At 37.4% G+C, this 24,750-nt stretch overlaps 1 protein-coding gene across 2 annotated transcripts in view; it reads right to left on the bottom strand.

Moving 5' to 3' along the window:
- TAF1B (TATA-box binding protein associated factor, RNA polymerase I subunit B) overlaps window positions 1–24,750 on the bottom strand; it is a 46,029-nt gene that overhangs the window by 15,056 nt on the left and 6,223 nt on the right. The window contains exons 7-8 of one of the 2 annotated variants that reach the window (XM_041477927.1): window positions 22,884–23,040; window positions 16,610–16,709 (exon numbers count right to left, since the gene is read on the bottom strand). The exons of the other annotated variant lie outside the window; for it this stretch is intronic. Of the exons in view, the coding sequence (XP_041333861.1) occupies window positions 16,610–16,709; window positions 22,884–23,040 (257 nt within the window). The remainder of the gene's footprint in view (window positions 1–16,609; window positions 16,710–22,883; window positions 23,041–24,750) is intronic. 2 annotated transcript variants of the gene reach the window in all.

A 24,750-nucleotide genomic window follows, 5' to 3' on the forward strand; every position in this document is an offset into this window, starting at 1 on the left:
ACCAGTCACTCTATGCCCTGTTCACACTCTGTTTAACTCTGAAATAGCTGTGAGTTCACACAGAAAATCTTTTCTTCTGCAAAATTTCAAACATACTAGGAGGCTTAAAAGAGAAAGAACTCCCAAATTCCACACAACCAACACAGCAAATGTTGAGACAGTATTAAGAGAAAGAAAGATGCAGTAAACAAGCAGCCTCAAAATTAATAAGTTACCACTTCTACCCAGCTATGTATCCCTGTAAAAAAAAAAAAAAAAAAAGAAAATAAAAAAAGAACAAAGAAAAAGAACCTGATAAAACAAGTTGCCCTGGAAGCCAACCAGCACATCCACTAGGAAAGCAAGACCCACAGCCAGGGCCTCCCTCCTTCAGTTAAAAAACTCTGCCTCCAGCAACCCATGATTAAACCCCAAGGGAGGAGTACTTGGACAATAGAGGACAGTGTTATATCATACGCCACACACCCTCCAAGTATAACTTTCACTTATCCAATCATAAATTAAAAAATTCAAGATGTATTTCTGTGCTGTATATTAGGACAACTCCCCTGTCTATCACCACATGAAGTTACTAAGCTCTCACCTTGTTTTGGGAACCTGGGAAACACAATAAAAACCACATATAAAACTCAAGTTACAAACCCTTAAGGGCACCTAATAATTCCAGGAAGACTGACAAAAAACCCTTTTAAAGCTATTCCACCTGCTAGCCTTTTCAGGTGTTTCGCAAGCTGGGATTCCTTCAAGTCTGATCAACAACACTGCCAGAGTCTATAACTTGTCCAGATGAGCTACAGAGGTTGCCAAGACCTTTTCTTAAGCTTTGTTTTTAAAATCTTTGCCTCTTATTCCCACATGTGACAAATAAGGCCACTCCTGAAAGCAGTATAGAAGATTAGTACTACTTGAGAGTACTTTCCCCTGCCCCCTGAGCACAGGAGAACAAAATATACATTGTTGAGTCAGTGAAAAAGTGTCTATAACAAGATTTTCATAATGATAAATATTCATTAAACTATTTAAATCAGTTGTCTTTATCTTTCGAAGTTACATGGCATTTTTCACCTGTATTAGAAAACAACAAACTGGTTTTCAGGAGCAGAGGAGCCAAACTATTAGCATGATAATCAGATCACAGTAACAGGTAATTGTTTTGAGTAAGCCAAGATTGCAGCCTCTCCTACTTGTTTGGACAATATCAGAATATTGCTGATCAACAAGCAGAAAACAGTATGCACTGGCTGGCTTTCTAGAACAATGTGCAGGCTCCATAGTTTCTTGTTTTCAGTGTGGTCTGACTGACTCTCTCCTTGGATAACTGTGTAAGCCATTTCCATTTCCTTCACCCGTGCCACAACAATATCCCATTACTTACATATTCACAACTCAGCTTATGTTATAATGATAATGTTCTATTATTTCTGAAAATAAGTAATTATACACTTATTCTAAATTCTTCATTTTGTATTTTTCCCTTCCATCCTTCTTTCCTGTTGAGTACTTTTTTTTGCAGCACAATTCCCTTCCTTATCATCCTTCTACCTGTGCATTTCCATCCTGGGACCCTTTTTTCCCCATGCCTGCACATGCTCTGAAGTTCTACCTACTCTGTGCTGCTTATATTCCACAAAGAACATTTTTCCTAAGGGATTTCTTTAATGACCCTTTAATACTGGAACCTAATAAGGTCTGACTCATTTTTTCATTATCAGCTTTTTGTAAATCTCAGGGAATCTTCTAATTTTTAGAGTTGGATATGCAAGGCTTCATTCTTTTAAAGATCACAAATTCAACTTAGACTGAGTTTGAAAAAGAGTGTACTAATCTTACCAGGAAATGGATTAATAAAGCCATTTAACTTGTAGGTCTGGAAAACAACAAGTTATGAGGGCTGGAGGATTTTTTTGCAACACAATCCAGAATTTTGGTTCAAACATTGTGTAAAACAGGGTATGCCCATAAAATAAAAGATATTTATTGTAAAAATAATAAACCAAATGGCTGCCCTAGTGTGTGTAAAGATCTTTGAATGCTGCCTGGATTGAAACACACATTCCCAGGAACGTAAGCTGGCTTTACATTTACATGAGGTAAAATCAGGTACCAACAATGAGCAGAGCAGTCAAGTTCTCTATGGCACCTGGCTCACCTTACTTTGCTTCTGCTGCTCAACTGGTTCAGATATATCTGGTCATCTGCAGCGTGAGTTGATGTGGGATGACAGCAGCCACAGTGCATGCAGATTGCATAAAACACTTGACAGTAGAGACAATAACTGTATTAACTGTGAAATTTACACCCAAATTAGTGTTTAAAACTGAATGAAATTACCTTGTGGACCAATCATTACATACTAGATCATTAACATGGTCACTAATTTTTTTTTCGTGTTTTTTGTTTATTTTTACAGTACTACTAATCTAGCTACCTCCCATATAAACCCACACCAACAAATACTGCCAATTTAGTTTTAAATAACATTGGTTTTCCCCCTTGCCTGACTTCTATCTACCTCTCAGGCACAACCACCATCACACCTGGAACAGCCACAAACTAATGTAATAGCCATCAAACACAAATTAAAGGTACTTTAACACTGTGTATTATGGTGAATACAAACTTTGAAAAAATAGGAAATACTGAAACTTTTTTTGCCATTTAACCTATCTGGAAAAGAACTAATGTGGTCAACTTTGTAACATGGTTAGATTCTGTGCAGTCTTTTCAGGAAAGCCTTCTTTGCCAGAGCAAAAGGTATACAGAAAAGACACAGGCAATGTTTCAAGAGACTCTTTAAGGGTCTCTTTCAACCCAAACCCAAACCATGTTGAGATTCCATGGCATTGTCAGCACTGTCACCACTGCTGTATAGAAACACCCCAGGCTTGTAATTTGCTGATGAGTGTGAAAGTGGACAGGGAGGAACCCCTGCACCCTGCTGCCTTTCCTCAGTCACATCTGAAACAGGAGAACAGACTCCAAGAGCCCCACGTCTGACTCAGTACACTCATTTTTACATGGACTGCATTAACTGTGACATTTACACCCAAATTAGTATTTAAAATGAGTGGATAGCATTTAAATGAGTTGATAGATTTCTCCAAACCCTGATATCCATGAATCACATACAGATGCTGATGTAACAGCGAGAGGGTGTGCCTGGAATTATTAAAAGGGAACCAAATGACAAGAAGAAGACAGGTGAAACTGCTATAACTCCATTTAGGTAACTGCAAAGAAATATGCATCTTGTGGAACTTCTTCCATTAGAAAAAACAAAGAGACTAAGCACACAAGCAAAGCTGCCCCTTTACAAGCCTGCTATCAAGCAGAAGGAAGAAATAAAAGGAAATTAATTTGTCCACCTGAAAGACAGGCAGACAGGTTGTCCAAGTTATCTGTCAGGTAAGAAATGGGCAGAAGGGAAGAAAAAAGAAGATACCATTTGAAAATCATAGAAGTCACACTGGCAGGCTCTCACTTCACCTCTCCTTTTAATAACTGTTTCAGCTGCAACAACTACTACATCCTAAAATCCCAAATTACTCCTGGTCATTGCTGTGAAGCAAGTGAGAAGGGCCTTTATATAGCAAAAATATTACTTTTAGAAAATGACTCAATAAACAAAGCTTATGCCTTTTTGAGAGGAAAAAAAAAATAGGTGCTAGGGTATTAGACTGCATTAAACTGATCCAGGCAGTCTTTACTGAAGAATTCAAGATAGCATGAGGATGAGCCAGCAACCTACATGCAAAGAAAAAAAGCTAACTGAACGTCCAATACAGAGGTACTCCTTTACTAGGAAAAAAAAAAAAATTGGCTGCCTAACAGGCTTTTTAATGGGCTACTTTCAGAGGAAGACATATTTTTCATTACATGATTCCTGGTTAAAGTGGTTTTTGAATAAATGAGTTTCAATATTATTAAACCACGAGAGACACGTTTGAGTGTTACCTTGCTCATGCTCACAAGCAAACTCTGTCAAATATCACTTTTCTAAAAAATGCAGTCTTTCTAAAAATAGAGGATTCTAGTAAGGAATTGAATTGTCATAATGTATTGAAATCTAAGAGTTGGGAAACAAATTTTATTGAATTTCAAATACTTTGGTAGGTTTGTTTTCTTTCTTCATTAAGTAATGCTTAAAGACAGGTATGGACAAGCTAGAGTTTCTGTTACACAACAGCAAGCTCTCATGATAAACTTGATTACAATAACCCTTTCAGCAGTGAACTTCCTCCTCAGCTTTTTTTCTTTCAAATAAAAGCCTCACCCTTGCTTCTTTTCATTCTGCACTACTTTCTATCCTGAAAAGTACTGCATGCACCTGCTAAAATGCACAAAAAAATACAGTTAGGCAGAGAAAAAAAGCTCCTCCAATAGATACACACCCACCCCCAAAAACCTTAAGATTACAAGGTACCTCAAAACACCAGCAGACCAAAGCAGGAATCCCTCCTTGTTTGGGAAAGCAAGTGCAGCATAGTTGATTAGAAGACTTGGTATAGATAGAATTTTATCCCTCTCAAAAGATTTTTTTAATAAGCAAGAATGACCAGCTTCTGTCTGAATTTGGGCTCTTTAAATAGTTACCACTGAAAACAGAAATTTAAAAAATCATATGGCAATAAAGGTCATTCAAATTTTAGTCAGGAAAAGAGGCTCTTACACATTAGACCTGGCATATTTCAAGAGGAAGACTTCAGCAAATAGAGGAACACGTCTAAAAGCCAGTCTGATGGATAAGCTTTCCAGGGAAGCAGAAAGCTGTTAACATCCCAGTCCAAACTCTCCAGGAGAAAACAGCAAATATTTTGACCTGCATTTATGAGTTCATGAACAGATTCAGTCAGGAATTACTCTGTCTGAATCAGACCCAAACTAAAATATACATGTGCAATCCACCAAAACTTAAGAGTGTTAGACAATTCATATGTCAGCAGTTTCCTAAGAGCTGTGTGATGACTTGAAGACACGTGCTTTAGCCATTAACAGATTATTAAGTGATACAAAATCCTTTGAGTGTTAGACAATTCATATGTCAGCAGTTTCCTAAGAGCTGTGTGATATAGCCATTAGCAGATTATTAAGTGATACAAAATCCTTCCAAAAAGCCAGTGTGGAAAAAAAATAAAAATACAGGCACCATTTTACAGTATTTGGAAAATCTTCAAGTTGCCTCATGATTGTGGCACAAACCCACCCCAGTCCCTCAGGCAAGTGTCTTTGTCCCAGTTTTCCACCTTGGGACAGAGCAGCACAACACCAGCTCTGAGGGCCCAGCCCAGCAGGAGCAGCAGTCTTGTGACCAGGGGGAACAACCAGCATCAAAGGAGGAGAAAGGACCAAATGTTCTGCAACTGAGTTGGTTTCACATGGCTTGTACTAATGCAGGCTTGAACTCCATATCAAATGAAGAAAAGGAAAAGATTCAGAGCAGCTCTCTACTTCCTGCATGCTGAACTAAGACGCTATCTCGGTTCAGAAACGCTATGAGATGAAATTGCAATGACTACACCCTAGAGCACTTACACAGTCTCAGCTGAATGCATGTTTTCTTCAGTAATTCCTAAATTTCATATGCCTAATCATAAAACTTTAATCAGTATTCAAAGAAATGAAGATAGAGTATTAACCTGTTCACAGATCAAGACCTGAACTTGCTGTCAAGGCCAAAATAGGACTGCACAGAACTGAAGACTCTTCAGAAGTATTAAGGGTGAAGTGCAAAACCCCTGAAGCTGTGGTCCCTGTCAGCCCAGGATGGCTCCCCCATGACCTAGAATTAATTTATTCTTACATGGCTTTTCATGTTTCTCTTCTTGCCACACTTCTAGGCCAGGCTTCTTGCAAGTGTTCCTGCTTTCTCCTGGCATTAGGATATCACTACTACTCAACAGTAAGGAATTTTACATTGTAAGTTATTAGACAATCAATTCCTTTACAGTTCCTCCATCAAAACAAACCAAAAGGTCACTAGAAAAATACAAGCTATTTTTCAAATAGCAAAGTTTTGCTTAAGCAATTTGCTTAGAATTCTTTGGTGTAGGCAAGACATTCCCCTTTTATGCAATTATTTTGTATACTTTTACCATTTAATCATTCCTCAACATTTTTCAAGTTGAATAAGAAACACTCTGAGATCTCTAAATGTGAAACTTTATCAGACCATACTTAGTTAACTTAAAGGCTTGAACTATGACTTTAAAAGAGTTGTTCTAAGATAACTAGTTAATGAAAAATGAAGTTTTACGATCTTTAAAAAAGTCTCCCCAGAACACAAAACCCACAAACAGAAAGCCTAACTGAAACCCCAGAACAAACAAAAAAAAAAGTGACTGTACCACATCAATCAAAATAATCTATTTAGCCTTGCACCCAGAAGCAAGCAAGCAAAATGCGCAGGGAGGAATTTAAGAACCAAGCAAGCCACAACACTACCAAACATCTGTCCAGCTTTATACCTTTTGTGGCTGACTCAGCAGTGAGATCTCACTATTGTTTTGTTCCAGTTCTCTATTCCTCCATGACATTTGTACAGTCAGCATCTGGCCCTTTTAACATCCAGAGCATCATTTAAGGCAAGGAGTTTCACCAGTTACCCACAAAACACATAAAGCCACATCTCCTGCTGCTTGATTCTGAACGTGTAAACCAGCAACCTCTGCTGACACCTCCCAGTCCTTGAATTGGAAGAGGCATTGAACAACTGCCTCCTGAACATGTTCTACAAACTATCACCACATCTTCCTCTTAGTCACCTCTTCTCTGAAAGAAGAAAGAAAGATAAGTAGATAATATTGTTTCTTGTAAGAAAATTGTCCCTGTTTGATAATCCTTGTTGCGACTCTCTGTACCTCTCAGCTCTTCTGCAACAAAAGGAAGGGTAAGAAAAGCAAGAACACCCAATCAAAACTCCATATAGTATTTAAGATACAGTACATTATAGATTCATACATTAACATAAATTTTTTTTCATCTTCATTCTTCATTAGATATCAGGAGTTATTAGAAAATAACTCTAATGTAGCTGGTCTAAAACAACTGCGTGTTCAAAAACTGCATCATAAAGAGATTACAGAAACTGTATCACTAAGACCACACAGGTATTTAAACTAAGGCTGGTACCTGAAACATAGCAGCATTGATAACAGCAGCTTTCTGAGAACACTGCAAACCAATTTTTCTTTATTTAATACTATTTTTCCACCTAGAATAAAGATATTCATGTTAGCTGTTGGACAAGAATGAAGTCTGAGAAATTTCAAGCAGTATTTCTCCATCTGTATTCTATGAAGGTCCAAGATTATATATCTCAGTAGATGCAACAAGGGGAATCTCTGACTTATTCCAAACTGCTTACACAGAATTCAGAATTTTATTAAGGAAAAAAAAATGAGGAAAAGTGAAAAAAAAACAAAGACTGAATAGAATGATGAAAATTAAGGAAATTGCAGGTATACATTTGTTTACACTGGATTTTTTTTCAAAATTATAATTCTTCTTTAAAAATTCCTTCTGCCTGTGTAAGTAATCTTTGCATGTATCAGCAATATGCATTTTACTTTTTCCTACACGGTTTATTCATCAAAAATGGTCATTAGACCATTTTACTTAAAAAACATCTTCAGACTAGAAAATTATTTAACATGTTACTAGCATGGCATTGTTATCATCTACCAAATTAGCAACACTAAAACAGTCACCAAACATTATAAATAATTTCCACAATAACAATTTCAGTACAATGACCTCACACAATATTCACAATACAAAAGTATACAATGAATTTCACTCCTTAGACAGTGGCACAAGAAACATAAAGCCTTAGAACAGTGATTCACTTCACCTGTCCCTCCTAGAAGAGTACTATAATTAGGAGACTAAATCCACACCCACAACTAAAGAAACACCAGCACTTAAGAAATACTCTCAGGTTTATGAACTTCTATTCACATACTCAAACTCAGTAATGAAGCAAATTCTAATCCTTTGCTTTTAAGTTGATGAAATTACAGTACCATAAATAGCATCATTGATATAAAACATTCACAAAGAATGAACTATCATTTGCTGTATGAAAGCACTCAGGCACATTCCATCCAATTTAGGGTACAAATCAAGGAATTACAGGAGAAAACTGAAGGGACACATTGGCCTGAAGAGCAAGACAAGTACCTATATTTTTAGTGATGCTAAAAGCAGTCATAGTGAGATTTCCAAGAATCTTCAGTGGTCAATATTACAGTTTCATATGAATTTATGCCACAACCTATGAGCAGAACACTCTACAGACATTCCTAAGTAACACCACCCCCTCTGCTTTTCCCTGAGCACTTCATGGTTGAAGGACAGAACTCGTTCTTCTCTGTGGTGCAATGAGGGTCACCAGTGATCTTTTATTATGTGAGAAGATTATTAATTCTTTCAGTTTGAAAAGAATGATGAAAAAGTCCTTAGGCTTTGTTTGCAAGCTTTGCAAGCATGCACAGACCTCCAGAAAAGCTGAGTGTAGGCAAGAAGAGAGAAGTATCAGTACTCTAATAACAGTCCCTCTGCTAATCGCTATCCTTCCTGGCTATCTACACTTATGTGACCTAATGAAAACACTCTCAGTAAGTGAGAGAGCAGCTACTTTTCAAAGCTTCTCAGGGAAGATCCTATCTAAAGTTTATACACTTCAAATACAGTAAAATATCTGTGATATGCTTCTGACTGCAGGAAACAAAACAAAAGCAGCTCAAGGTATCTAAACCAAAATGCAAACAAGTGTTTCCAATGTGAATAAGCCAAGCAATACACTTAGATACAGGAGTGCCAGTTTCCTTGTGTTATTAGGTACTGTAAATTCAAAGAATTAGTTTTCAATAAACCCATAATACTGATGCTACTTCTGGTCAGAAGATAGATGAATTAGTCAACCAATCCTAGCAGCATATTTTACAAGAACTCCCTCACACTTTGTAACAAACTGGTAGAAATTATTAGAAATTACTGGGGATTGAATGCCAAATTCTTTCTAAAATTGAGCCATTATGCTTGAAAGCTAAGGACTAACTAATTCCGGCTTTTGGCTGTACATGGCAGGTAACTGTCAAATCACAGAGCAACTGTCTTTCCTTAATCCATGAGAAACCCTCCATTTTTATGTTTTCCTCCAGGCTACCTGACAGTTCTTCTGCCCCCAACATTCACAGGGAAATCAAAATCAGGAGGCGTCTTAAATTACTTAAACTTTTCAGCTAAATTTACAAAACAAAATGGCTTTTACTATGCTTGAACAAAGCTGAATTGATTCACATACATTTTTGTGGCACATCCCCATGTAATTCAAAGCAGTTTTACTGAGCTGCTGAGTTGTTGGACGGTCACAAGGCACAAAGTGTTTATATGGTACAAGTATTAACAACCATATCCTGATTGTAATATTGCCTGTAATGAAGAGAATGAGAGAAAGGATATAAATGTGAGGTTCCATATCTTTAACACATATGCAATAGTAAAACTCTGCAACATATAATCATATTGTAACATAAATGATTGTCATTTATAATGTAGAAGACAAGTCCCACACTGGGTAGTACTGCACAAGGATACAAGTCCCGAGTTTAAAACTTGTTCACAAGTAGACCTTTCCAAATACAGTCCTGGTAAGTCACTACACTCCCAGACAGATCTGCCATATTCCTCTTTTTATTGTGGGATAATTGGATAAAGGGAAAACCACCAAAAAATATCCCCCTTTTGAAGCATGGGGGGGCATTTGACTGCAGCACTCAGAGACAATCTCCTAGATGAAAAAAAAATACAAGAAACTACAGATATTCTGCAATGAAACACAATGTAAAGGTGCCTGAGCTGTAAGCAGCAGGGAAACTTAAAACCCAAACAACCCAAAAATCCTGAATTTCAATGCCATAGGTAAATAGGTAAGTAATGAAATAGGAAGAAAAGCAAGACTGTGCTATAGCTGGAAAAAGAATATGAATCCATTGCATTAAAATCACATGTAAGGAAGAGAAAAATTATGTCTGCAGAAAAGCAAACCACTATCTGATAAAATGGAGTATTTCACAAAGGAGAGGCCCAGATAATTTACACACAAGAAGCTTCAAGGAAATAACTGAGGAGTTCTCTGAAACACAAATGTTGTTTTTTAAATAATCTTAAGAAATTCTAAACATCAAAGGGTTCTCCACTTTAATATGCAGTATTTAAAAAAAAATGTAAAAGGGGAGATTCAGGAACTGTGGAATGATTAGCTTGGCATGGATCCTGAACAAATTAATACTATGGCAATGGGAAAAACAGAAGCTAAAAATATCCTGTCAGTCAAGTAACCTTTGTAAGGTCAGGAGAGAAGAGGAGAGAGTGGACTGAAGATCCAGCTCCCATAAGAAGCTGATCTGAAAAACCTTTTTCACAGTAAAGTTAAAGGGGAACCAAATAAAAATTACCATTAAGTCTCACTGGAAGAACGTAACTCATACTTTAACCAAAACTCAAGAGCTGCTCTGCAGGAAAGAGCATCATGAAGAACAAAGCAGCAAAACAGAAGCATGCTTGATTTGCTAGCAAAGGGGCAGCCTGGCAAATTCATCTCAGAAATCAGATCTCTCATATCATCAACAGACGTGAGATTGAAGCTGACACAGAAAGATGGGTGACAGAAGGATTAGTGCTAGAGAAATATAGATACCAAAGTGCTGCCAAGAATAAAACCAAGCAACATTTAAAACAATTGAAGAGAAGAAGAAAAAGAAAATACAAACTATAGAATACTGTAAAAGAAGAAACAAAAGAGTTGGGAAGTTCCCAGGCGGAATAGAGAAGAATGATCATCTCTCAATTTTTCAGGGAAACCTTTCATTCCTAAATAAAAAAAGAAAGAAATTTAATAATCCAAGCTAGGGAAGGTGTGTGTGTGTAAATGCATAAGAGCAAGGTATGTACTCCTCCAACACAAATAAAATAAAGCCAAAGCATCATACAGAATAAAACACTTTAGGCTCAACTGGCATATTCTCAAAAGAGCTGAAAATTTCCAGTCTACTTTATAAATACATTATAGCATCTACTTCAACACCTATCACAGGTCACCATTAGGGAAAGGAAAGCCTTGGATGAGTTATAGAGCAGCAAACAATTGTTTTCAAACTGTTCAATTTTCCACCAAAGCCACCATCAGTTCATAATGGAGCATTAATTAAAAGTCCTTATTTAACTGAACACAACTGAGCTGCCCAGAGCTACTGGCCTAACCCAACACAGAAAGAAACAGAATTTTGATGTAGAATGATAAACCATTAAACCTGAAAGAAACGAGGTATCAGCAAGAAGGTAAGAACAAGCTTTCCAGTTAGGCTGGATAAAAGGGAAAAATCATGACATGTGATTTTGAGTTTCACGATTCACCTCTCTTGCCCACCACAGTGATTTACTACCAGCAGAGTATATTTCTGCTGCTTTAGCAGGATGCATTCAAGAATTTTCCACAGGCAAAGGTAAAGAAGAATGCTAACATCATTCTCAGCTGGAAGTTTGGAAAGTGTTTCTGTATCACGGAAAATTTCTGAGGAGTAACACTAGGAGAAATTTAAGAATCAAGACATCCAGGGACAGAAATAGGCAAACTAGAGCAGAATTCAAACTAAACAGTGCTTCTGTTAATGTAACTTGGAAGTTGGATGTGTAAAAAAGAAACAAAAAAAAGCTATACTAAGACAATTAAAAAGCAGTATAGATGGCAATTTTATCATGCTGGCAAGGTCAAATCTTTTTAAATAAGTACATTCCTTGTTATAGGCAGCAATACTCTGGATGATAAAAAACAAACCAAACAAAAACCACGAAAAAAGAGAGGATGGAGTTTAATTACAGAACAAAAAAGAAAATATTTTTAAGATACCTAGGCAGCAAGGTGTTTCAACGATACCATCAACACTAAAACATTCAGTGGCCTTGTAAAACATATGGATTTAGAATTGTGCAGCTACTTCCACCTAAGAGAAAGGGAAGGGGGAGGGGGAATGGAGAAAGGCTTACAGAGAGAAGCCATTCCATGACCACACCCCAGGGCAGAAGAAGAAGTAGCAAGGACAATTCAGGAAATACCCATTCCTTCTGTCTTCAGGGACAAGTTGGTAGACAGGTCTGAACAGAAATCAACTAACCCACCAAAATAAACTTTCTCCAGGCACCCCCATCCCTGGGGGAAAAAAAAGAGATTCTTAACTCGTTTCTTCCTAAAGATTTTTTTAAATTTGGAGAAGAGATTGAGAGAAGGGAACTTGTCTGAGGTCACACATCATGCTCCTTGCCAAGTGCAGATACTTGTGCATTCAGAGACAATAATTTCCAAAGCTCTTTAGCACAACAGGATCTGAAAGATGCTTATGAGACTACACCTATCCTGTTGCACAGAGCACATACTCCAAAGTGACACGGTTGTTATCTTCAGTACTTCAGTAAATCACGTTGCCCAACATCCATGGGAGTGACCTGCTTACCTATATATACACATATATTTAAATTTGTGTGTGCATGAAGAACGTGAGAATCAAAACGAAGCATTGGACACTGGACTTTTGGACATTAAAAAAAAAAATCCACTTACAACGCGTTAAAGGTAAAATACATAGAAAAATAGTGTGTTTTATAAAAGTAATGAAAGCTAAAGGTAAATTTGAGGCAGCAAAGCACAATCAACTGTTAAGCCCAAGAAAAAAATACTTGAAAGATAATTGGGTATACAGTCCCAAGTCAAAAACGCATGGCAAGACCAACCTAAGGCAAAGACAAGCTGTTGATAGTTCAAGGCAAAAGGGATGGTTTAATCAATTTTGTATAAGAATAGAGATAAATCCCTAAAAGCAAAGTGGAGGATGTGTATTTTAAAGATATATCCCTACTTCATGCAGAAATAAAAGAGGGAATTTTTGTGCAGCTGGAAGACAGATTATATCAATAAAATAATACAAGCTGAAAACAAATTATCCAGTGAACTTTATATATACTACTGATAATTTACAAATACATTTTAACTCCTACACTAATGGGTTTTAAAAGAAATAGATATCCTAAAATCCTAGATATCATATATGCATTAAAAAGGGAACAAAGGTGACTTCCACCTAAAGGAGAAAAGATGCACTTTTCAAAGATGTCTTGGCTACTGGCACAAGCCTTAGGATGAGCAGAGAACTACTGTAGTTAAACAATCTGCAAATACAAGAAAAAAACCACTTGACCTCCTGCACAGAACAAAACCAAAAACTTATATATCTTATTCTTTCTTCATACATACAAAAATATTTTAATCAAATGGAATAAGAATACTTGTTTTAGAAAAAGGAAATTTTGCTCTTCCTTCCTTGTACTGGAAAGTTAGAATTTCTGAACAAAACAGGAGCATCTTGCTGCTGCTGTTCACCCTGTTAACCCTCTCACTGTAACTTCAGGTAAAACCTATTTTCTAAGAGCTAATTTCTAATATACACATGATTTAATAGAGGAAGGGATAAATAAGATGATTAATTAAGTAAAAGCTTAGAAAACTGACTCGGAGCAATGGAAAGAAATACATATGGAAGATAAACAACTTGTTTTTCTTAAAGATCTTCTATAAAGTACTTTTATCCTTCTGAAAACGCTTTTGAGTAGTACTTACCTCCAGCTAGGCCCTGACACCAGTCTAACAGTTATACATCATGATTAAAGATAATACAGAGATCTGGAGGCTCCTCTTCTCTTTATGAGACAGTCATGACCAGAACTCCCAGACCTCTGGACAGAAGTGTTCAGATACAACCATACCTTTGTGGCAGGTATTTTAAATAAAGTTCAGTCTTAGCAGAAGGAAGAATTATGCCCTCCCTGTTAGCTGTTCCACTACCAAAATATGAAGGGCCTATCTGCCACCTATACTGAAAAGGTGAAACAAATACAAGGCATACTTGAGGTGGGAAGGGACCTCCGGAGAGCATACATGGAGTCCAACACCCTGCTGAGGCAGGATCAACTACAACAAGCTGCTCAGGACTGTGTCCTATCAAGTTTTGTGCACCTCTGAAGATAGGGACTCCACAGTGTCCCAGGGTTGCCTGTTCCAGCACTCAATCACCCTTAAACAGTGAAAAAGTTTAATATTCAAATGGAATTTCCTGTTTTTCAGTTTGTGCCCTGTATTTCAGTTGTCTGCTGTCCTTCTACTGCACACACCAAGAAGAAAGACCAATGCCATCCTCACTCCTCCCTGACAGACATTTGTACACATTACTGACATCATCCCCAGCCTTCCCTCCTCAGTGATAAACCTCCAGCTCTCATCTCTCCTTGTGCAGCAGCTACTGCAATAACCTCTAACTGCTAAATAGTGTGCAACACAGGGAAAAACTAAGTGACACAGACTCCATTCCTAAATTACACAACACAGAAATTTATCACAGATGGGAAGCCTGAAACTAGTCACATTCCTTGCACATGGAAAACTACTACTAAGTGACAAGTCATAAAAAACCCTTGGTGCATGTATACATGCCACTACACAGAAAGTAGATGACTCACCTCATAATAATGTTGCATTTATGTTCCTAACACCTGTAACAATTCCAACCTTGTACAAATTCAGTATATGTTGGGTATGTGGGAAATTGTTACTAAAAAGTCTTTAAGACACTTAGAATATTTACATACAAGTTGAGCCTCATCAAGTTAGGCTTCATCTGTACTTAACTGATAAAGCGATATTTAGTATGACATCACATCCTTCAAGTTACTGTAACAAAATTACTTCTTGATTCAAGTTTGGGCTGCATTGGACACAACTAAATGCACTAAAAATCTATTCCAAATTAAAAAGGAGACATATGGAATAGCCCTGTCAGTTATCAATATTTTGGAACATGTTTGCAGCTTATATTCACCAGACTTTAAGTGCAACAAATAATGGCATTATAGCAACTTACATGCCTGGTTATAACAGCCATAATATCATAAAGGTTTTTAAGATGATTGTCTACAAAATATTCTATCCAGAGCAAAGCAGAAAAGAATGTAAGCTGTATTTTCAGAATGGAGTATTACACAATCTCATTTCCTGCTCTAGGACAATAACCTCATCTCTTGAATTTCTCAAAACTCAGATGCCAAAACTAGGCACAGTAAGACATTGGTAATCTCAGTGCTCCAGCAAGAAACATGAGGTGTAGGAAAGAGCTAGTAAGGATTTTGCAATTATCAGCCTCATGATGTAGTAAAAATCATTAAAACTAAATACAACTGAGGATGCCTTACTAAAGTAACACTGAAGGTGGAGTAAGGAGCAGATATTTCTAAAAAGAGGAAGCCACAATAATAATGGAGTGGCTGGAAAACAAATGGCACAGTAAGCTTACAGAACTGTACCAATATATCTCAGTGAAAACACAGTTAAGAGATTACTTGGTTAGTGAGAGTATCTACTTATGCTTTGGAAGTGAAGAGAGCAGCCCTATCCTAAAAGGAAACAGTAGGATCCTCCGAAGGAAACTCATCTCCTCTCGGTAAACCAGTTCTTCCACTTTCAGGTATGGCACAAGCTTTAGAGTTGCAATTCATAAAACAAAAACTCATCCAGAAGATGGAGGCAAAGAAGGACAAAGACTTAAAACCAAGTTTATACTCACATTTCAACCTAACATCTTTTCTGTTAAGGAAATATCTAAGATAAAGAAATCAAGAGGTTTTGTATTAAATTTATCTTCTGCTTTTTGAAGTTGAGGTCATAATTCTCATTTATCCAGACAGGAAAGCAGTAACATAAAACCAAAAATAATATAAATGTTAAAACTTCTTGAAAGCACAACTCCTGAACAACTCATGACCTGCTGAATATAAGCCACGTATTGGAGAATGGTAATGTTACTTGCAACATCATCAGTGAGGGCTTGGCAGAATTGCTGCTTTCTGCTCTTAAAGCTAAGATTTTATTTGCACACTTCAAAAATTTGTAATACATTTTTATCTGCAACAGAAACGTCATTGGCAATTGTTACCACAATACATAAGACTCTTAAATAAGGGAAATTAAATTTCACTCAAGACTGTCCATTACTATTAATTTCCTAGAAGAGCTGTATTCCCTTATGTAGACTTTAGGTTTGATATACTTCAATCAGTACAGCAAGGAACAGAACAAGGGATAGCATCTAAACCATATTTTATTAAAAATATGAATTATTGTATTAAAAGAATACAGAATTACAAAAAAATTCAAGAGATATTTCAAATAAGCACCAAAAGGGATAAAATATGGCCCTTACACTTGAAGCTAAACCCTATTTCTGAGTGTTTTGAGAGAAGTTCTGAGTACCCTTTTCTCCACAAGCATTTATTGATTTCATTCTAACTTAGGTAATCAGTTTAATAACACTGGTTAAAGATTAAAACACTCCAAGCCACAGAGTGCACTAGTTTCTGCCAGGCTCCAATACTGTGAAACATGAACCGTATTACATAACAATAGATTTAATCAATTTATTAGTACACTGACCAAAATAATTAAAATACCACTAAATAACTAGGTTTTGGTTGGGGTTTTTTTTAACTTTTTCTCTAAGAAAAAAATTACCTCTACACAAAAGATCTTAAGATCAAGTCCACACAACTTCATTTTCTCCGGAAAATACTGGAAAACATTCATATATGGAATATGCCCTTCAACAACAAACCTGCATTTAAAAAAATAAAGACCAAATCAAAATAATATATAAGATAACAAATTCATACGTTTATTATAAAATTAATATATTAATCAACTTCTGATTTGAAATAACATCAGTATTATGCTACCTAAGCAATTCAACCTGAAGTTACATACTGGAAATGCTCCACAGAACAAAAACCAGTTCAATCATTTAACAAGCTTTTAAGTTCAAGCTCAGATGTGATTGACAAATGATAACATTATGGCAGTAAGCATACAATCAGCAAGCTTACATGGAGTTTGTTTGGCACATTCTTCAAGTACTGCATTTCTTGAACTGCTTTAAGCCTTCTTTGAATGGCATGAATGTTTTTTTTTAAATTCTAAAGCTTTAAGTAAATTTTCTTTTTAAAACACAGACTTTATGCTGGAGGAGTATGAATCAGGTAACGTGACAGAGAAGAAAATCACAGAATGATGAGTGGACACATAGAACTGAAGCCACATTACTTACATTTCTATTATGATACTTTTCAAAAACAGTATTACTGAAGGATGAATAGAAATTGTTTTGTATACTAATAAATAAAAATAGTTTAATTCTTATTTGCACACAAATAATGCATCTTTGTTGTTAAAAATTGCTTTTGGTAAGTGGTTGACAGTATTATTTGATATTTTTCTTGAATACACACACACACATATATATGTAAAAGATGAGACTTAACAACAGATACCAATAAAAAGCCATCACTACACCAAACCTCTCCTCTTATCCATCATCTTAACAGACACTCACAATAGGACAAGCAAGCACTGAACAAGCACACATCCTCACAGGGCAACACACCCATTCCACACTAAGGCACGCTGGTAGTCTCCCATAGGACTAAGCTAGAAACACCTTTCCGTATCCTCTTCTCCAAACCAATTTTGTTAAAAGAGTACATTAAACCTGAATAAATCAACATTACAAACAGAGAAGACTCTGATATCAGGACTGAAAACAACTTTCTCCCCTGCTCATGAGTGTTATCTGCACAGGACCTCTCTGATCTTGCTACATAGATTAGTAACTTCTTGGTCTACAAATATTTAATGTTCCTTCTGAGCCTACAGCAATTCACAAGCCTACCTGCTATCTCCCTGTTCTGTGCCTTGTCAATGTAGTGTGTATCTACTGAAGTTGACCAAAATTCTGTTTAAAAGCTAGTTATTGCAAAGTTTACAGTTACAGTCTACTTTTTTTAAGCAGTCTTACCTGAATGTTCAGTTTAATTGAAAAAAATGAGTCAAACCCAGGATAAAATAAAAAGTGCATTTCATGACTGAAACTCTCAGAATAATTTATAATGGTTCCTGAAAAATAACAGCAATATGAAAAATCATATTGCCCAACAGCCTTTGTTCCAAAGCTCTGCTTATTAGCCTTTTAAGTGAAGAAGTAACAGGTGGTGCACAGTCCTTTCTAACCAAATTGTGTAATGATCATTTTGCTAAGGAAATTTCAGTAGCTTTCCTCAACCAGCAGAAACAGCATTTCCCCACCCTGAGTGGAGATGTGCACTGGGCTCCTGTGAGGCTGTTCTCCAAAGCAGCCCCCACTGCTGGTTGTCACCACCCTGCCTGACCTGCTGAGCAGCTGGCACATCTGTTCCTTAGCTCCTTTCAGCCATCCGCTACACTGAGGAACATAAGCTTCAGGTATGGTTTCACAAAGTTGATTGAGCCAAACTAAAAGCTCAACACAGCTAGCAGGACCTCTCTCCTTGTGAACCAGCCATGAGCTGCTGTTGCTCATCTCTTCCCCAAATGTAAATCACAACAGCAGCAGAAAACCACCTGTTACCCTATTGCCAGCAAGGCTTCTTTCATCATCTAACAAACCGTGAAGAGGCTCACAGATGGCCCTAAAAGTGAAACAGTCACCAGAGGGAAGGGGGTGCATCACACAGGCAGGAGTATAGAAAAAAAGGAAGCAAGACCTTCCCCTTTCAGCAACAGTAATGCATTACTGGCTCAGCTGATGATAAGCTTTGGCTGACACATGTTGAGGCATAATCACACCATTAGCTGTCAGATATGAAGGCCTGGAACCAAGACACTGAGAGCAGCAAACGCCTGAGCCAGCAGAGCAGCAGCTGGAAGAGGACAGAATCAGGACCTTGTTTTGGGTGTGGTGTAGTGGTGATGTAGCCAAACCACCCTCACAGCCTGAGCCTCTGAAATGGGAAATCCCAGCCTCCTTCAGTCCCCTGCTGCACACTCCTCCCTGCTGACAAAAGCACTTGTGTGACTTCCCAGAGGATCAGATTGGGAATTAGTCTCTTCAGGGTTTCACTCCAACAGACTCAGATGACTGCAGGAACATTGCTGCCAGCACGAGGCAGAAAGGGACAGCAGTGAAGCACACCAACCTGCACTAAAATGTCCAGCGAACCTTTCTTTTACAATATTTATCTTCTATAGATCTACTTCTTTCACCTAATAAACCATAACCTGCATGAATGCTAGTATCCATGGCAAGAGAAAAATAGGAATGTTTATGCAAGACCACAGCAACAAAAACTTGGAGCAGCTTAAACTGATACTGGAACTACATCCTTACACTGCAAGAGACAAGCAGTGTCCACCACAAGATTAAAAAAAAAGAAAAAGTTTTCACTAATTTGGTTGTACCAAGTCAAAGCACTGCAACTGTTTAAAAATAACGTCTTTTCTAGCTTAAAATGATTGTCTGCAGAAAAAAAAGAATGCTCTTTCCTCTCAGGATAAAAGTTGTTTTTACACTCTAAAAGTACAGCACAAATACCCTGTTGTGAATAGAATGTGCTGATGATGCAAGTTTTAACACTTAATCCAGAAGTCCACATTTGGAATAGCACTTCAGAACAGTTTCTTTTGTCTGCTGTTCCTCCAAACCTTTCATTTAACAGACAGATGGCCAAAACACCTGAGGGACTATGTTCCATCAGGGAGGTGCCTGAAAACTTGACTGGCAGATGCAGTACACAGTCCATGTTCTTTTAATTACAGCAGCAACATACATTAATAAGGCCCAAGTATGAAAAAAATCCTAGGTCCTCAGCATGCTAGAAGGAAGTGATGCATTTGTTAAAGCCACAGTAATGCCACAAACTGATTATAAGTTTAGTCTTGCCAGCACAACTAGGTATAACCTCATTTGAAAGGCATTATTTCTCAGAATCTCAAAAATCTAGCACCTTGAAACTTTTTCCAAAACCCAACTATTTTATTATTTAGATGAATAATATACATCATATGGAATACTTGAAGACTATTCGCAATGGAAAAGGATTTAATGTGTAGCATAGACATGAGTAGAATGCTGTTGAAAGTGTTATTTTTAAATCAAAATGTTCCTGTCAGAGGAGGTAATTGTAGTGTTTTTCTGCTAAGTGTGTCAAGTAGCAAGGAGGAGTATATTTTTGGTGTTGTAAATCCTTTAAAAGCTGGCAGATTGCCCGACCGTAGTGCCTAAGCATGTATCACAAGGGAGGAGTGGTAGTCAGCTGACTTCAGGGTACAGAGAAAACCAAACTGAGGAAAAAACAAGGCAGAACTTTAAACAGAACTCTAATTCAGCTGGTTTAAATAAAACAATTTGCCTACAAAGACTTAAAAGGTAATGCTGAATACTTAATGCTTTCTCTGCATAGTTTTCATCTTCAGTCTGTCGTTATTTTGTATCTTAATGCATGCAAAAATGTGAACATTGTCTGATTTTTTAAACTTAAATATTCAGAAGTCAGAAAACAAGTATTTTATGGTAGTTCATGCCATTTAAAATTCTTTCTACTTCTTCATCAAACTTGTTGAAAGGACAAGACCTTAAGGGTAGGGAGGGAAGCATGATAACGTAATTACAGTCTTATATAACTATCATATCATGGTAAAACTTTGCAATACAAATAACATTCTTTTAAACTTCATTTTCTGTACTTAATCCAGTTCATATGTTCAGTGCATTTAAAGTTACTGAATCATTGTGATTTACACAGCCTTACACACCTAAATTGTATCCAATTACATTATATCTTCTCATTCAAATAATCTTACTTCAATTTCCAATTATTAGTCTTAGATTATGCCTTTCTGTGCTATATTTGCTACTTGATTTTTTAAATCTTTTTCCAACCTTTTTACTGCTTTCATGTTTTCTCTAAATCCATTCAAATGTGCTCATCTCTTAAAGATATTAGTCCAAAGGATAGTCTCCAGGTTCTTTTTCCAGGATCTTTTCTGCAGTCTCCAATTTTTAGAGTGCCAAATACAATAACTTACCATTCATATGCAAACAAAACTATCTATCTTTCCTCTTGACAGCTGACTTCAACAGTTGTTGTTTGGTTGGGTTTTCTTCCAACCACACCATTGTACTAAGACAGAAACATGTGAAGATGTCTTTGCCTGGTATGAGCCAACAATGCTTCCAGAGACAGTTTCCAAGATACAATAACCAAAGAACATATATTTAATTACTAATTTTTCTCTCCAAAGAGAATGGGGTAACTAATAATTCTTTAGTGTGAACCAGTTGCTCTGTCCCAGAAATTGTAACTTATTAACTGGATTTTTGCCATATACAAACACTATCAGACAGGTTTTACATTATTTATTTGCTAATCACTCACAAAACTACAGAGTATGTTATAGTAGTTCTGACTCGTACAGAATTTCCTAAGGAAGAATGTAGCCAGTAAAAATCTTGTTATTGAGCACTACTTTTGAGTTCTACTATTTCTTAATCTACTTCATAAATACTTTTTGTATTGCAGGGTATTAGTTTGAATTCTGAATATTATAGCATTTTAACAAAAATTTTACAAGCACCTTTTATGCAATAGCACATCCAGTTATGCAAATATGCAGTGGATTGTGCAACTCTGATCAATGAAGGCAACAGCCACCCCTAAAGTAAAATCAAACTGTTAAATTGTTTTGCATAGCAATTGACTATCTAGTAGTAACTACTGTACTTCAAGACAAAAAACTCCCCTTTTGGAAAGTACTTGCAAAAAAGATCCTTGAATATCCATCCTTCTTGGAAAGCTTGTACAAAGCTAGAAAAGTGCAGAGGCACACCAGAGGAGAGAAGCTACCATGGAACATCACACTCTGGGGGAAAAAGCCCCTTGCATTCATCACACTTTCAGCAGCTACACCAGTTGTAAGCAGCACAGCTGGGGGACAATGTACCCACTGCCTTGCCTTTTAACTCACAGGTTACATATTTGAAAAATAAAAATTAAAGCACTGAATTTTAAATCAGTTTTTCCCTTATTTTGTCTGAGCTTTCAATTTGGTTTGCCAATGTATTTACTTGAGTATTTCTATTCCTTATATTTTGGCCAGGTAATATTTTTTCATCAACTGTTTAGAAATACCCAGTATTTAAACAGTTGTTAAGGAAGGGTATCAGAAAACGAAAGGTTTTCCAAGGAAAATCTAGGAATTCTGAACTTATTTCAGGCTAATTTAAAATATTTATTGCAAACAAAAGAGTTGATGAATTATTTTTCATTCCTGAAGTAAAGTCCATAAGGAAAGTGTTCTTGGCCTTGTTGTAGGGGAGAGAAGGGAGCTGCATTGTCAGCAGTAGCCTGACAGTCTCCATTTAACATCAAACCCTATTATTAGAACAATTTATTTCTACCATATTAAAAGGTATTATTCTGAACTCTGATAATTACAGATACAAAGATATGAAGACAAAACGATCTTCTTATATTAATTTCAACTCCACTGCATGAAGTTACTTTGCTGCATTTCAGATCACTGTATACTGCTGGTATTGTTTGCATGATGACACTGATGTAAGTCCTGGAGAATGTTTACTCATTTAATTCTGACATGCTGACAACAGCAAATATCACAGAAGTGTAGCCATACACACCTCCAGCAAGCTTAAGAATTTTTGAAGGAGAAGGATAAAAACTTCTCTAACTTCAAAACCTTCTTTCTTACAGGTCTTTGAAATTCATTGCAATCAACAGAGAATGTCCTCCAACAGCAGCTGCACAAATGGTTATGACAAAGGAAAGACAAGCCAACTAAATATAAAGAACTTCTCACTATTACTGAGCAAATTCATACGAGGGCAAAAGTACAGACCCATTGTTGAAAAAATTATTATTACTTAAAAAAGTAACAATTCTTCACTAGAGACTATTCATACCTTAAGAGCTCGGACAATGTAATTGGTTCTCTCACCCAGAGTAATGCCATGTAACAAAATGAAAGTGTCATTGGCATCGTCATCCTCAGTTTCTCCTTTTGGTTCTTCATTAAATACAAGCTGCCATCTACTGATCCAGAGTACACAGAGGTGCTTTCTTGGGTTTTTGTTAAAAGAAAAGAAAAAAAGCAATTTATATGATAGACACATGAACCATGTGTACAAAAAACAAGATAAAGGAACATCCAAGAGTTGTTCAGCAACTAGTAACATTTGAAATCATTGCCTTGAATTTTTTGCTTGTGTGCTTTTCTATGAAACAGTTTAACTCAAATTTATTAATCTACCACAATATGAGAGGAGAACCTTTTTCACAAAATGCTATTCCACTTGACTAGGACATTAATTCCTATATAACATATAACTAATAGTATTTATGAGCCAGAAATACTGTTTTCCATTTGAGAGATAAAGGAACTGTGAGGAAACAAGGGAAAATTTGATGTACTTAAATCAATGCCTCTGCGTTTGGGATTAAAACATAGTTTTAAACTTCAACATAGACAGGACTTTAATGAAAAAGTAATTTACATTGCAGAAATGTTACTGATGTTAAAAGTCTGCCCTGAATCCATCTGTCCTGTAATCTCTAATTATAGAAACAAAGGTATTTTTTAAAAAAATGTATATAAATCCAATGTCCAAGAAATAACTTCAGAACAAGAATGTAGGAAATGGTGAAGAGGGTGGGAAAAAACAAACCCAATTAAATTAACACCCAAACCTCTCTACTTCTTTACTCAGAATCACTAAAAACTAAGAGAAACAGAGAAAAGAGAAAATTTTGTTTAGTAAGAGTGATTTATCAGTTTGAAACCTTTCCAGCAGGAAACCTGTGAGTACAGGAAAAGAGGATAAAAAAATATTAAAAAAAAAAAAATCTGTAAGCCTCTCTTCCTTACATCATGACCCAGCCAGGATGAAGGAAAATGTATTTAAAGCCCACTGGCACAAAATGCCAGCATTGACTCTGCAGAGATTTTCCTCACTTCACTTCCCCACAAACTGTTCACACAGGAATTGCGAGAGCCGGATCCACAGCTCCCAGCTGGGAGCTGCAGGGCCAGGGCAAAGAGCCCGCAGGAAACAAGCCGGACCTTCCGAGAGCCGGGCAGCTCCGCGGGCGGGCGACAGGCACACCTGCGCGGCGGCGGGGCCAGCGGGACACAGCGCCCGCAGGACCGGGACAGCGGCACAGCGCGCTCCAAGCCGGGCTGCGCCGCCACCTACCGGCCCCGGAGCCGGCGCTGCGGGCACGGCCCGGCACGGCACGGCCCGGCCCGGCACGGCACGGCACGGCACAGCACGGCCCGGCACGGCACGGCACAGCACGGCACGGCCCGGCACGGCACGGCCCCCGGCACAGCCCCCGGCACGGCCCCCGGCACGGCCCCCGGCACGGCCCCCGGCACGGCCCCCGGCACGGCCCCCGGCACAGGCTCTCCGAGCCGGCCCGAACGCCTGGTGCAAAGCACAGCATCCCAGCACACACAGCTGCGGCAGGCAGCAACGGCAGCAACACGGGAGCATCGCTTTAATCCCTGGAGTCAACTGCTTCACCTTTCACATGGATACTTGTGCTTAAAGGCAGCTTCGTGACTGAAGCTTCGTTGTTAATTTCACATTCAACTCAATTTATTTAAAATAATCCTCATTATATTTGTGGCCTTAATGATGGCACACAATTTCCTTTTATTTCTTCCAGCTTATGCATGGCATGACAGCACACAGTTACACGCAGCTAATAATTTAAGAGTTTTATAGGCTTCTCTAGCAATATCTCAGTGCTATACTCAGTGGAAATTGC

This window comes from Pyrgilauda ruficollis, unplaced genomic scaffold (assembly GCF_017590135.1).
Source record: "Pyrgilauda ruficollis isolate IOZ18807 unplaced genomic scaffold, ASM1759013v1 scaffold42, whole genome shotgun sequence".
Lineage (NCBI taxonomy): Eukaryota > Metazoa > Chordata > Aves > Passeriformes > Passeridae > Pyrgilauda > Pyrgilauda ruficollis.